This window comes from Nipponia nippon, unplaced genomic scaffold, assembly GCF_047370975.1.
Source record: "Nipponia nippon isolate SJK-2023a ecotype South Korea unplaced genomic scaffold, ASM4737097v1 scaffold_4, whole genome shotgun sequence".
Taxonomy (NCBI): domain Eukaryota; kingdom Metazoa; phylum Chordata; class Aves; order Pelecaniformes; family Threskiornithidae; genus Nipponia; species Nipponia nippon.
Genome location: NW_028262358.1, coordinates 85650738 through 85666471, shown reverse-complemented (window position 1 = coordinate 85666471; position 15734 = coordinate 85650738). Strand labels below are relative to the sequence as shown.

The window sequence follows — 15734 nt, the reverse complement described above, 5'->3', positions numbered from 1 at the left end:
CTGCGGGGAGCCGGAGGCCCTTCAGCAACGGCACCAGCAAAACCGGAGGCCGTGGGGCTTTTGCTTCAGGTTCCTCTTTCGGTTTTCTTTCTTCCAAAACTGCAGTCAAGCTCCAGCAACAAAACAAGCACCCAAGTAATAAACAGAAGGGCTGGGGGAGGGCCTGTGCTTCGGCGGCTGACGGAGCTATACCCCTCACATCTTTAAGCACAGCATCAAATTAAAGCAGCGCAGTGAGATGGAGAATTCACGACACTAAGCTGCCTTTTGCATCCTTTTAAGTACCTGCGGCTGTGCCCAGACAGGTGCTGGTTGCCAACAGCACACGGCACTCATCCTTTCTTTAGCACTGATGTGTTGATGAATACAGAGATGGCTTGCAGAGAAAACACAAGTTAGCCGATGCCTTTCCTTTCTGTGTTACTTACTCAGTGCTTGCTCGTACCAAATATAGTGCAAGCACTTTGTTAGTTACAGATAGAGAAAAAAAAAATTGGTTTGTTTAAACATCTGTGCAGTAAGCACTGCTGATAAAATTGTGTCCCAGGCTGTAATGACATCCCGGCCACAAACTGTAATTTGCATTGGAAGTGCATCCCTGCAATCCTAAGAGAAGTTTTGGTTCCAAAATATTTTCTCCAAGTTTCTTTCTACAAATACTCAGTACAAGTCCGAAATGGAAGTACATTCTGGAGAATCACCTAATCAACTAAACCCACCTGCTTTCACAGCTAAATTTCCCAAAGCATGTAAGCATTTGTATACACGGATGAGAGATCTAGAGAACCCTGGAAGGATACTATCTACTACCTGACATTTAAATTCTGATGGGAGAGAGTTCCTCTGTTAAGTTTTCAGTTCCGAAATTTGCTTATCATGAATGAGCTGTGGCAGAGCTACACAAATAGGAGAAACTGCCTTGCTGGGCCATTGCACACCTCCGGGTCTCACCACTGCTGCACCTCAGAACAGCCACAGCAATCCTTCAGGTAAGGTTTTTTGATCTAGAAGCCAAGGAGAACGATCACATCTTTGGGAATACACCCACGTTTCCAGCCGTTTTCTGATCAACTCCTGCACCACGCTTAGGATGAGACACCTTCAGTTTCTGTACGCAAAGAAAAATCTTCAAAGAGAGTTTAGACCAGGGGCATTTAAACAAAATTTCCTTCAGATTTTCATTGAGAGAACTCAAAAGAGTGAACCCCTAATCCAAACTCGGGGCTGGCATATCCCCATAAAAGGAGGATAGGTGTTGAAGTTACGTAAACCACAATACGTTTTCATATGCAAATTCATATTTGTGCACTGCTAGAGAATGCCCGGCCTTTCCATGTGGCAAATTCGGTTAATTTATTCAAGCTTTGATCAACTGAAAGAACGGACATCATAATTACAAACAGTGGTACCTCTTTTTATTAGTACAGACAATGTAAGATGCATAGCTTTTGCAATGAAAAATCATGTCCATGCTCTAAGACATCGGATTAACGAAAGGTCCTCAATGTCTGCCTTGGATAGAGGGGCAAACTTCACAGTGTAAACTGGTAATACAGGGATGATCCTATGGCGTTATTCATAAAACTCCCCGTTGACATTGTCGGACAAAAAAAATCAGCAATAATTAAACAGGATGTGTTTAATTGCAGAATAGTTTCAAGTATTCAAGTACTTATTTTTTTGGTTGTTCAAAACCATCTGCTTCTCCTGCTCCCCCAACTCCTTCCCAAAGAGGCACCAGCCACACGGGTGAAGTTAAGAATGCTTTTTTGCAAGACACCTGAAGTTGTTCTAATGCAGAAATGACTTCCCAGAAGCAAGAGCGATTTTTCTTATTGCAATACTTTTTTTTTTTTTTTTTTTAAAGTAATAAGTTATTACAAGAGAAGTTGAAGAAAGTTTTATGTTACTTGTGGCAATAGGCAATGGAAGACGATGACAGTCTCGCCATTGCATAATTCTCCTCTGACAAATGTGGAAGAATGCACCTAAACCATTTTGTTCCTAGGCAGTCTGACTGCCAGAGGGCAGCTCCTGCACATTAATCCCACTTAGAAAGAGACCTCACCAGCTCTCCGACGAAACGCCGTTTCCCGTATTTCAGAGGTTTAGCAGCAATCGGGTATTGACCTTGTCTACAAAGTCTACAAAGTGTCTGAGGCAGTCACCAGTTCAAACCACTGTCTCAGCGCATCACTGAGCGTTTCCGGAAGCGCGTTCACATCCCTAAGGATCATGTAGAATGGGAACGGGAATTCTTCCATGTAAGATCTGATTTCAGGCAATTCTCCAGGTCTTTTGAATATAGGTACTTTAATGTCCAAAATGGAATCCTGTCAAAAAGAATTGATAGGACTACTAAACCACATGCATCTTTTACAGGCCTTTAATATTTTTTATCCTATTTTTCAAATACTTATAATTCCTCCTCTGTTAAATTAAAAGTTAACAGAGAGTTTTAAGATTCAAAGCCGTAAGTGTTCAGTGGTAAATCAAATAAAAAGCTGAACACAAAGCAGTTAAATGCTGTCTCCCTTTTAGATAAAAGTGCTCTAATCGACAAATTATAGGCTAGAAGAGACTAAGCTTAAGCTTCTGCGATACCAAGTTCTATACATAAATCCTGTCTTAGTATTTTATGATTTGAGTTTACTGTTATCACTTTAGTTTTATTCATACATTTGATGCCTTTCTGGCACACTGTTATCTGTAAGCTCTTTAAGGCTAAGAGTTCAACTTGCATTTGTGCAGTGATCTAATACAACACGATTCTTTAGCAAATTATTTTATGCAACATTTCAACAAGTACTATGAAGACAAAAAGCAGATTAAACTCCAGTTGTGCTTCTTGTAAAGTAACTTCTTAGTTACTCAGTGTAGCAGCTCAGAAAAATCAATAAAGGTTATAAAAAACACATTTCACTGCCCCGAATTTTCACTTGACATTATAGCTAGGTTTCATCAGAACCTTGTAATAGTTTGTCAGCAAGAGAATTGTTAAATTTTCCAACAATAAATATAGAAGATGACTTTTGTATGGAAAAATAAAGATATAGGAAGAAAACATGAACTACAGCATTAGAGTCTTCACCTAATTCAAAGCAGGGCTTAAGTTTGCTCACTTACTGCACTACAGAGTCTCTCTGAAAAGCTCCCGGATGTTTCAGCTTCCCAGCCAAGGAAATCGTAACAGTTTTCTTTCACAGCGACCAAATACAGTACCCAGCTTTCCCAATTCAAGCACTAACTCACTCTCATATACAACTTCCTGTCTAATGTTTAATCTCATGTTGGGTCCAGCTGCCATATCAAATGGAGACTGCTGTTGGAAATGCTCAATTTGAATCAAAATTGAGACGAACAAAGCATTTCTCAAACTTTGAATTTGTCAGCCTGCCAGCTACTTCTCTGGTGGTCAAAATCTGCAACCATTACATTGGAAGACAGGAGCTCTTACTTAAACTTTCTGTGGCATGGAAGCCAATTTTTTTTTTTTTTAAAGAGAAAAAGAGGATAAGCATCACAGTAGGGAGAAATCATAGAAGATCTGACAGATGTTGTGAAAAACTAAAACTGGGCTAAATACCTTTCACCTCTGCACAAGATAAGATAGCTGTAAAGCACTAAAAAAAGACGAGAAAAAGATTTGTATGTTTCTCGTTCACTGCACTTGAATACTTCTCCCTTGTTCGCTGACTTACCCGGGAATTAGGATTGTCCAAGACTACGAAAATAACAAAGATATTGGCATTCTGAGCTGCCTGAACTGCTGCTGTCACTCGTTCCTTGCCTTCCAAGAAAAGGCCTCTTCCATCAGATACAATCAAAAGCAGCTGCGCTGTTTCTGAGCACAAAGAACATGTTAAATTCCAGTAAGTTAAGAGTAATCCATTTAAAAGGCAAACACACTATTTTGTTGTCAGTCCTGTGGGTATAATGGAAAACGCCTCGGAGTGTTCCTAAGGAAATTAAGTCTTTATCAAATAGAATTCTGTGACTTAACGTTAAGCTGTAGTTACGAGCGGGTCAAGAAAGACAGTTTTTCCCACTGAGAGATACCATTGAGAATAACTGGGGAAAAACCCAGTCCATCAGTACCACAATCAAGGATGAAAGGCATGGAAAATACCTGATGAATTGAGTCATGGTCTTTCATGCCTGGTAAGTGCCCAGGAGTTAAATATTGGCTGACTTGTAAGAGTCCAGCCCCTAGAACAGTACTACAGTAGAGCAGCAGCTGCTGCAATGAAAAGGAGAGTCCAAATCTGTTCCTCCAGAAGCAGGTACCTCTGGGTGCATCTGTATTAGCATTTCACTTTGGACTAAGACTGTGCTTTTGAAAGATGTTTCCCTCTTGTCCCCACTTCAATGGGCTTGGCTTCCATCAGAGAGCAATCTCGGGATTATTTTTGGAAGAAACTAAACCGGAAGACAGGCTCCAGAGGCGCAGTCAAGGCAGTCCAACAACTACAGGGCATTAAGCCCGTGGGACCAGGCGAGCTAGTCTGAAGTAAACCTCGTGAAACATACACAGCACAGATGCTGGGTTCCTTGGCACCAGCCGCTTTCTGGAGACGTGTTACTTGGGCCATGTTGCCCCCCCAGTCAGACATATATCCCTCTAAAGGGACATTCTAAGTTATGTATATATCATCTTTTAATTACCGGGGAAATAACAGTAATTACAGTCAGGAATGCAAGCACCTCTCTCTTGTCCTCCCTGCAGCATAACAGCTAGGGAGGGATGAAGAACACTTCCTCCTTTTCTGCAGACAGGCCCCAAATGCGACTGGGCTTGCTCTTTTTACAAAAAGAGGCGATGTTTCCTACTGCCTTTTCTCTTGCTGATCTCTGCCGGATTGCTGCTGCATCCCAGCCTAGCTTAACAGGACTGGATGCTGCTCCCCTTCAGAATATTCTGACAGCCTGGCCACCCTGTGGCAAAGCAGCTGCGGATTATAAATCCCAGATTGTCCGTTTCTTGGAGTACTTTAACAACTAAAATATGGGTGCCACCATGACAAGCTTTTAACTAGCACAAAGCAGCCTTTTAGGCTAACTGTGGGTCAGCCGTGAGGTAACAAGCCTTGCAGCTTTTCTGGGAAATTCAAGCAGCTCATGACCTAAACTTGCACCACAGCGAAAGGCAGGTAGGAGGCAAACAGTTATCCCCCTCAGAACAGTGTGCTTCTGGATACCTACAGAAATCAAGCTCTCAGGCAAGAGCAGAAGTGCTTAGGGAGTCAAGGTCACTAGGAAGCTGGACAGTGCTCTAAAGCAGGCAGCGTCTAGGACTTAAACACGATCTGGAAACATGACGTAAAGGGAGGCAGGTTAAGGCGTGCCTTTTTAAAAAAGCCTTAAACAAAATTTCAGTGAGTTACTGACAAATACGAAGTAGGCGTCTTTTAGGTTTTCAGCCAAATTTCAACCAAACGTTCCTTTTGACAAAGCAAAACCCAAAGCCCTAATGCAACTGATGTCTCGGCACTAGGAGTCTTCCTGGCAGGATAGTGCTTTGCGACTGTAGTGAGCATTCTGCTGCCACGGCAACAAGCATAGTAACAAAAAGAAAAAGCTCACCCGGATTAATATTTTGAGACAACTGCTGTGCTGCAGCAAACATATTTGCTGATGATTCTAGAAACTGCAGAGGAAACAAATAAGAAGATTAAATTATCTCATCATAAAATAATAAACAATAATGATTACATTTTTAAAGAACATATTTCTGTATTTTAAAGGCCAAGATAGTTTAGTCTGACCACCTACACAGATACAGTCTTTGGCATTTTCCTCTATTAACTCCTGCTTCAAATTTAGTAAGTATTTTTGAACTAGAGAATCTTCTAGATTTAATCTGGATTTAAAGAATTTCCAATGCTAACAAAGCCATCAAAACCTCCGTAAATTGTTTAAGTGATTAATGGCACCATTAAAAATATACTTCCTATTTCTAGGTTGAACTTCTTTGGCTTCAACTTGCAACAGAAGTATCTAGTTACATTTTCCCCATTAAAATTAAAGACATCAGCTGTCGAGTCCTCCCAGTTTTGGCGTTTATAAGATTACCATTGGGCTATTTGGGTCTCCTCCTTTTTCTTTTAATATTAACAGAAGATATTCAAGTCTGGAAAGGTGAGACTGCAAAAACCTTCCAAAGACGACGACTTTGCAGCTGTCCAGGAAGTAGCACTACAGAAAGTTATTTTCTTCAGGAATCAGTCAAGTCTGACAAACTTAGAGCCTGACGAAACATACAAAGCTCTTCCTCCTGCTACTACAGTGGAATCCATGGCATGAAAACCTCCTAAACTCCCACAAACTTTGATGTGATTTGGCACTGGGGTACCCAATAGCTTATACCCAAAATACTGTTTAAGACCCGGTACAAAAAGAGAAAGATGAATGCTTAAAAGTGGCATACATCAGAACTAAAAGTGAGAAAACACTCTTACTATTAAAAAATTGTGACCATTCTGTCTCTTTTTTTATCTAACCAGCTAATACAATCAACCAGTAAACATTACAAAGTGATCATGAAACCATGAAGCTGCTGCTGTCTTGTCTGGAAGAGATTTGCAAACCTGTTACCCTAGGGGCATTCTTGTGTACCTGGGCTATTTTTGTTTTCTTCTGCTGAAATTTGCAAAGACGCAATATCCGTGTCCCTGACTGGTCACTGAACTGTTCATGGAATGGGTGCAGCAGCTGAACGGTCTCTCCAAAGCTTTAAGAGAAGAAGAACGAAGAACAAATTACAGTGTGAAACCAGTGCTTACATTCTGCTCTGATGTCTTGGAAAAAAGTCAAGATTTCAAATAAACTCACCTACACACAGCAATTTGTCCCACTTCTAGGAGAGTCAGTGCATTTCCAATAACTGCCAGGGATTCATATGCAAGCTATTGAAAGAAAAAAGTTACAGGAAAAACAGAATATTCCAAGTTTTACTCACAGCTCAGCATTAAATATGAAAAATGTTACTGAAATTATTTTTCATCATCTACTAAAATAAATGACAAGACTCCCTATCTTTTTTCCTGTTATAGCTGGGCAATAAAGATACACTGGTTCTACTTGAGGACTTCAGCTGGTTGATTTAGAGATTCCACTTTAGGCAGGCTAATGAAATAAACACTGAAATAATTATTTAGAAGGAAACACACATATTTAATAAATAAAAACCCTACAAGTGAGCTATGATGAACTAATATTTAATCCTCCAATGAACTGCATAGCTAAGCAAATTTTGGCCTTTATAGGCTACAAAAATAATTTTCCAGTGGATATGTACACCTCTAGAAAATTTAACAACTCCTCCTTTCAGCTAACTTCCATTGATTTTTTAGTAACAAATCTCTTGGCCATGAAGTGACAAGAGTTCAAGTGCATGGACCAGAAAAATAACTGTTCTAGAATCACCAGAGTCCAATTTCCCAATGGCCACCAGTTCTGTCTGAAACAGGTCAGCAGCTGACACACTCATCAACAAGGGGTAGTTTCTTCATACTTGTTCCAAGGTGTTTATTTTACCTGTTTAGAGTGATTGTCTATCATACTAGAGGAATCATCAATAGCCAAGCAAATCTGGTACTGTCGTTTACTGGGCTTGGTCCTTCGCAACCAGATCTTATCTTTTCGGAACTGACTGGCAATATATGGAATCACTTTGCGCATGTTCAGTCTCTTTCCTGTTCTGTAGTCTCCTCTGAAAGTTAAGAAAAAGATGTAGTGACAGGGATTATCAGCAAATATCTTACTCTGGAAATTCTGGCCTATGCAGCATATGCAGCGAAATAACAAAATTTTGTAAAATATAATAAAACCAAAATTAGTAGCTCTAATATTCATATTTAGGTATAGATCAAAAAAATCTCACATTTTTAATGCAACATGGAGATTCAGTGGTTTTAAAAGAAGTTCTTAAATCTAGGTGCCTAAAATGGAAGGAAGACCTTGAATTTAGACTCCAGTTTGAAACAAGTCTAGATCTCTTAAAAAAAAAAATCACTTAATGTTAAAACCAACATAGAACATTTTGATATTTAACATAATCTTTGACTCAACAGCACTTCATGGGTTTAAGTTGGTTTGATCACCTGTTGCACAGAAGAAAAAATAGGAGGCAGTGTCCTCGGGATGGGTTCCTACTACTACGTCACTTTTGCATTTCATAAAATAACCTAGTGTTCCCATAAAAAGGTAAAATGAATGCATTTGCAAACACGAATAATTGTTATGAAGCAAGAACAACATCTAGCTGCAGTTGTACAGAGGTTAAAGCTCTCCAAAACCAGGAGTTTAAATAAATTAGAAGCCTCAGAAAGACCCAACTTACTTCAATTTGGCTGCCTGAGTGGGTTCCAATATGAGTCGTAGCTGTTCACAAAGCTGCTGTGATAGAGGAGCTGTCAGTACTAAATACCTCTGCCACAACTGTGCTGCTTCCTTCTCCTAAAACATCACACAGCACAGAAAGAAATAAAAGTGAATTATGAAAAAAACCAAAAAGTTGGGAAACACTGCCTGAAAAAAGAAAACAAGCCTTAGTGTACCGAGGGGGAGGCAGTAGGTAACTACCAGCTGGAACTGTGAGGGTGTCTTGTGAGCACTCTATAAAGATGACAGTTTGCATTCAACGTAGCATGCTCCTTGCTGCTACAAAGCTGCAATGTGCAATGACCATTCCTCTAGGAGTACACAAAGCAACTTTGGCGTTGCTGTTGATATAGGAAAATCTTGTAACGGCCAGCATCTGATAGTTGGTATTACAGCAAGGCAAGCCATAAAGTCTGCTAGGTTCTCTATTGGCCATCAAAAATAGTATTACTTACATCAATTAAAATTCAGCAAAATTGTTAAGCCTCTACACTAGCAATTTCATTCAGGAATTACTTCCAAATATGGTTTACAATTCATGACTAGGACAGTCAGAGCGAGTGTCGTATTCTGGTTCTGCTGTTGATCAGGTCAAACTCCACCACTGCAACTGAAAGACAGCTTCTGTCCGTCATAATTTTGTGAAAGCGGTGTCCAGCACTTAACTGCAGGTGACAGCTCAAAATGGAAGGAGCTTGGCAAGACTGAGAAAAATGTTTCTAACTATGCAAGTTTTAGAAACCATTATCAGCAGAGTAACTTTCTGCAAATAGCACACAGAACATTCAGAACACGATCCGAAACATCATCCTGCTTTAAGAATAATGATGTAATTTTTTTTCCAGAATAAGTTAAACATAACAACAAAAATAGCATCTAAGTCATGCTGGTTTGAATATTTAGAATCCAGCCTGCTTGGCTTCCTCAATGCTTCAGCAGTAAAACAAAATGAAATAATGCAATGAAGGATTCTTATGACAGTTTTATACTAAAACAAGGTCACGAACCTCATCTGGAGTTCCAGACTGCTGTGTCTGCCAAGCTTCCAATTGCCTTTCAAGTTCTTTTCTCAGCTCTTCAGGATCTCTAACGATGTGCTAGAAGTGTAGTTATGACATTTATGAGAGAGAAAAATAAGTTCACACATCTGGTGATCCCCAAACTATATCAGACTATAAAAAAGGAAAAAAATGCATTGTTCTTATTCTTTTAGACACAAAAATACCTGAAAAAACTTAAATGAAGATTCTAAACCTCCTTTTTTTTTTTAATAGCTTCCACGTACAGGAGGGGTAAATACTTCCCCACAAATACCTGCATCTGTGACACAATCAACATAGAAACAAAGCTAGCAACATCTACGATACAGACACTGAAAATAACTAAATACAGAACTTCAAGATAATTCAATGAAATGATCTTGACAAACACCAGATTTAATGACAGTGTAATGGAAATCAAACTATTCAATACTACCTATCTAGTATCTTCCAAAATACAATATGCTTCTCTTAATTATAGTTTTTTTAAAAGCTTCATTCAGACCCCTTAAAGAATTGAATGGCATCTTCCTCTTCACCTGCCAGCAAATACTATTTGATAAACCATTCTGTTAAAGGACACCCAAGCTTTATTACACTTCTTTTACCTTTACTGTGCTTTCAGTGACAACTTCTGTTCCTGATTTGTAAAACCATAGTTTAGCCAAACAGTAGTACATGGTCTGCATAACCTGCAGGTTTATGGATTAAGGAAAATAAGCCTATGAATGCAAACTGAACGGTACCAATAACTCCTCATTCCTCAAGAATGAGCAGCAGTCCCTCTGGTCACCTTCTGCAGGTTTAAGGAAGGGAGGAAGAACGTACATGGAGGGGGCTTCTTTTCCTTTTGCTGAAAAGTGAGAACTTGCTCTTTCCCCGCAGCATCGTTTCTCCCTTCTGCTTTAACTGGTGCTGCAAGAGCTCCCCCTCCTGTTTCAGGTTTTGCACGTCAATTGGAAAAAAAAAAAAAACCCACCCCAAAAACCCAACCAACAGAAGGCACCTAACTATTCTGACAACAGAGCACTCTTGCATTCAGCAGCCTTTTTCCAAAGAGGTGCAACATCTGGCATTAAGACAGAAATAGCAGGTATAGCTGGCACACAATCCTTTCCATGTTGTGTGTAGAAACAGTAAAATACCGCTCTCCAAGTATGTACTCAGGACACAATATTATAAGCATGAAAGGTCAATACTTCTGAAAGGTCAATACTACTGAAAATATTCTTACTTTATCAACTGGTTATCCACCATCAACTGCTTCTATGCCATAGCTCTTTATGATAAAATGTGGTTTTTCACAGCTAACAGTTTGCACTGGGAAACTACGAGTGTTACATGAAGTTCTAGGATTTTCTAGGCTATGATAATATTTTTTGAATTCAGACATTCCTGAAGAGCTCACAAAGGTTCTATAATACTTGCAATCAGCTTTTTTGAGGCAGTAATATATTGCGATGAATTAGCTGAGGTGAATTCTTTGTCCACAATGGTGTTTTAAAGTCATTGATGCCTAGCGCTGTCTTCACTCTGAACCCTTTTTTAATTTTCAGGCCACACACCATTGCCCATCGCTTTCCACTCTACCCAAGCATTTGATCAGCAGATTAATCTGAGAAAAAGTTCTTGACAGTTAGAAAAACAAAAGCTTTTTTAAGAAGAGTGAGGAGGGGACCTTCCCATATAATGATGAAGAGAACTTGTCATTTTGAAGTCATCATTCAGGTGCATATACAACAGTGCGTTGTGTGTTAACTTTTCACTCTGCTATTAAGGAACAGCAAGCTATGAGTTGTCTGAATGAAAGTAATTCTAAACTTTCGCATTCACAGAGTTTCACTGAGACAGGTCAAATAAAACAGACTGTTTCTACTACTGTAGCTGTAAGAAGAGACATTGGGTATCATACCTGGGGAGCGTCCATCAAAAACTGATGGGCTGTATGTATGGTAGAGTCCTTGCTTCTCTCTGGCTTCTCTTCAGTCGCCTTCGGTAGCTTTTCTGTTGTGGAGTCATTGACATCTTCAGAGTCAAAAGTCTGGATCTCTGGCTCCGCTTCAGCTGGTCCTGCAATCACAAAACTAATTACTAACTTTGTGGATCACACATAATACAAGAACTGTATCTCGACTCTTTTACAAAGTGTACTACAAAGCACGTGAGACAACCCAGACGTTTTTTTTCTTAAGAGAAGTGCATGAATTTTAAGACAATCAGTTCTAGGAATAGGATAAATACACCTTGCAACTCCCTGGAACAGATAAATATGCATTTCCTTATGCAAATTGTTTTTCTGTCTTATAACCTTCTTGCAAAATGAACAAAATATTAGTAAACAGATCTTTAATACCTGAAAATTCCATTGGTGAAGTACATTTTTGAGCTTCATAGCCTCTCTGACAGAGTGACAGAAGGTATAAAGCAATTTGAGAACATTCAGAAAATCATCATTAAAAAAATAATGGCAATCTTTTCTTATCTCATCTTTTACTCTCTAGTTTTGTAACGGAACAGTTTCCTATAAATCAGAAATCAATTTACAAATAAAGGAATGGACTAAAGATTTTCTTTTATTAGTGTTTCTACTATACTACACTGTTTAACAACTCATTTTTTAAGAATTATTCTAAGAAAAAAAAAAGTATGACATTGTAGGAGATGCTTCAAAGATCCTAGTTTTTCAGAACATACCGTTAGAAAACCACGTGGAAAAACAAATTGACTGATTACACGCATGCCTGTACCATAAAGCTAATGAGTCTAGCAAGAGATTTAAGTGAAGGGATTAAACCTGAAGGGAGCGGGAGGCAAGAAGGTGAATTCAGGCTGGTAAAACTCTTGTCTCGCCTCTCTAGCCAGCTTTTGTGTTGTTTGATAAGAAAACCATTCAAAATTCCAAGCTACAGTGTCATTTACTTCGATTCATCAAAATTAAATACTTGCAATTGGCAAGAGATATTTATTTATATCTGGCTTATTTTGTTTGTGTGGGATGTGTGGCTGACAAGTCAGACCTGTCGTCTTCTCATCTACCAACGATTTGCGTCTGATAGCCATTTTCTGTTAGGCAGCTCAGTTTTGTTGTCTTTCATTCCCACTTAAGGGAGAAAGCAGCGAGACAGTGACACCGGTGCTACCTCACCGGATGTTGTTCAGACCAGCTCCTCAACTTCTTGATGTTTTGTCAGAAGTTACACACACAAAAAGAAAGTTGAGTTACATGGTGCTGATGCTGGTGACACTAGAGTACATTGTTATATCCCAATTAATTAAGTGAATTGGCATTGTATCTAACAGCGGGGAAGTGTTTGCTTTTTACTTCTTCAAAGAAGTGGATTAAGATTAGAGACCATTAACTTGAAAGCAAGCAGCAAACCCCTCTGTCACTCAACCAATTTAGCAAAGGCTAATGCTGGTTACTAGGCAGGAGTAAGAATACGGCTGCAGAAAAGTCAATTAAGAGCAGATGTTTTAGTCTTATAAAATATATACACATCCATTACATGCAAATATCAATACCTACATATACATTTGAAGATGCACATCAGTGTATGTTTAGAATGTTTTTTTAAGTTAATGTACCAGGAGTTTCAGTGGCAGTAGACTTCTTTTTCTCTGGCTTCAGCTCCTCTGTGTCTACTGCTGTGAGATCCTCATTGTTCTGCATTTCTGTTTCCATAGCTGCATCTTCAGAATCTCCCTCTTCCTTTTCTTCAAGAGGCATAATAGGTTTCTCTTGCTCCTTGCTAGCTACATCTGTATAAAGGCAACAATACTTATTAAGGGGAAAGAGGAAGGAAAAGTAGTGAAGTTACAAAAAAAATGCTGCATTCTGAGGCCACTGCATTATCAGTTTTAGTGAACTTCAGAAGAGATCTGAGCTATTGTCTCAAACCTCAGTTTTGTCTTTCACTGTGCTGTGCCACGTTGTATCAACGAGCTGTTGCCCTGAAAACCCGATGAATGAAATAGACTAGTTACTTTAATAGAAAGCAATTTATTTAATTTAGATTAGAGGAATATCTTTAAAGAGACATCCATTTGTTTGATACAAAATAAAAGAACCTGCTGTGTTATCCTAACTATTTTGCATGTGTGGTAGCAGTCTGGGCTTCAAAATAATTGAAGCAAGTTTTGGAGCGAATAGATTTTAAATATGTTTATTAAACTAAAATCCATTTTTATGAGTCAATTCAGTATTTTCAAAGATGTTATCAGTTTGAACCTGATTGCCAAAGAGTAGCATTTATTGTAGTGAAATGGTGCTACATCTTAAACCAAAGCAAGAATTGTTAAACATAACTAAAAAAAAAAAAATACTGTGAAAAACCACAGTAAATAGGAGCACTTCAGGATTTCATTCTGCAATGACGACTCTTTACATCCAGAAATACCACCATACCATACGTCTGCGCATCATAGTGTTCGGAGCCTTGTTTGATATGTTCAAATGCATCAGCCTCCTCCACGTTTTGTTTAGGCTCAGTTGTATTCTGCTTTGCTTCACTGCTGGATTCTATGGTTCTCAGTCGCTTGTGGATATGTTCGTTGTGATCTCCCATTGAGCGCTCATTGTCTGCCTGACCAGGTTTCCTCTTGAAACTCTGAAAAAGAACAAATGAACACCGTGAACTTCAAGTGAGGCGTAACAGAACACCTATTAGAACAAGAGTTTTAATAAGGAGAAACTGAGTCCTGCCTATTTGCTGGTTAATATTAAGACATTCAAATTAACAACAACAAAACTGAAAAGAAGAGATGAACCTGGGTATTTTTTCTGCTTTGCTTCTGAGAAGCCATCCGGGCCATGCGTGTGGATTCATGGCCTTCTGATTGATTTGCACTTGAAGCTCCACTTCCGTATTCCTGAGAGATCAAAAAAAAAAATTGCAACAGTAATTGAAAAGGGATTTAGCAACTGTTGTAGACAAATTTGAGAAGTTCAACTGTAATGCTATGCTACCTTCTATTGTGAATGACGAACAGCTCACAACTGCAAGCATTATTGTTGTGGAGAGCGGGCAAGACAGTTCTGCAGCTCAACAATTAGCCTAAGCTTACCACGCAGTTTTCACTGCTATGAAGGTGTCTACGCAGTCTTCAATTTTTTTTCAGTTAATTTATAATTGGTGTTCTAAATATTGAATCTTAGACACAATTCTTAAAAAAAATGGCAGCATTTCCTTGATTGTAACTTGAAAACATATTCACCAGTTCAGCATTTTTAACTAGGACACTTCCATGTAATTTACCTCTTTAGACTGGTCTCTTTCTGAAGCCTCTCCAGCCAGCTCAACAGCACTGTCACTCTGCAGGTTTTCTTGCCCAGTCTGCCCTTGTGTTTCATGCTCCATTCTTTCCTCAGCCTCAGGGGTCTGTTCATCCATCTCTGAGTTATCTTTACCCTCTTCTTCCTGAAATAACATCAGTATATTTTAACATTCTAAAAAAAACCATCGGGAAACAGAAGGCCAAGGAGGTAACAGGAATACAGATGACAGAAATACACCAATTTAATAGTAAGCACATCTCTGTTATCCTGATGAAGATTTTCACTAACATTACACCTACCCAATGTCAAATTGATTTTAGAGTATCATAGACCACATCAATTTCTTAAGTCTTGTATAAGGTAATTTAAAAAAAAAAAAAAAAAGGCAAATCAGGCTTTTATTTATTACTCTCTACCTGAGGCTGAAGGCCTTGGTCAGCAGCAGGGATTCCCTTATCTTCAGCAGATTCATTTTTTTCTTCCTCAGGTGGTTGTGACTCTTCTTCTGCTGCATCCTCAGTGTTCCCTGCATTTTCTTCCTGATCATCAGCATCTTTGTCCCCTTCATCTTCCTTCTCCTCTTTATCTTCAGAAACACCTTCTTCAGCTGGTTCTGCATCTTGATCATCTCTTTCTGTCTCACCAGTATCCTCTTCATTCTGTTCTTCTGTCTTCTCTGCCTCATTTAAATCAACAGGTTTCTCATCTACTTCAAAAGCATTCTCTTCTTCTGGATTAAAAAAAAAAATCAGAAAGATATACAAAACTTTCAGTGAAGTACAGAGACAGTGAGCATTACAGATATTTGGAATAAAACTGCCCAGCCTATCAAAATAATCTTAGAGAAAATACTGATAATTCTATACATAGAATCTATGATTTTCTATAGCAGATCATTTCTTTAAGTCACAACTGGTTTGTAACTAACAATACAGCAGGATGAATTCCTATTAACTTCCTTTAACCTAATATTTTTGAGGGTCAGTTGACTTTGAGTGCAAATGCTTGTAAATATCATAGAAACAACTGAAACCACA

The 15734-nt window shown here is 38.8% G+C and overlaps 1 protein-coding gene across 2 annotated transcripts in view; it reads right to left on the bottom strand.

Moving 5' to 3' along the window:
- Positions 1-1334: 1334 nt before the first annotated feature.
- The window catches only part of MDN1 (midasin AAA ATPase 1), a 107517-nt gene continuing 93117 nt past the window's right edge, over positions 1335-15734 (bottom strand). Inside the window, exons 89-102 of one of the 2 annotated variants that reach the window (XM_087774267.1) lie at positions 15107-15427; positions 14678-14835; positions 14190-14291; positions 13828-14029; positions 13008-13181; positions 11335-11492; positions 9390-9479; positions 8342-8457; positions 7537-7711; positions 6832-6905; positions 6616-6730; positions 5584-5647; positions 3702-3844; positions 1335-2333 (exon numbers count right to left, since the gene is read on the bottom strand). In XM_087774267.1, the coding sequence (XP_087630393.1) occupies positions 2145-2333; positions 3702-3844; positions 5584-5647; positions 6616-6730; positions 6832-6905; positions 7537-7711; positions 8342-8457; positions 9390-9479; positions 11335-11492; positions 13008-13181; positions 13828-14029; positions 14190-14291; positions 14678-14835; positions 15107-15427 (2081 nt within the window). In that variant the 3' untranslated portion in view covers positions 1335-2144. Of the gene's footprint in view, positions 2334-3701; positions 3845-5583; positions 5648-6615; positions 6731-6831; positions 6906-7536; positions 7712-8341; positions 8458-9389; positions 9480-11334; positions 11493-13007; positions 13182-13827; positions 14030-14189; positions 14292-14677; positions 14840-15106; positions 15428-15734 lie in introns of both variants that reach the window. The other variant, XM_087774268.1, reaches the window with a different exon arrangement.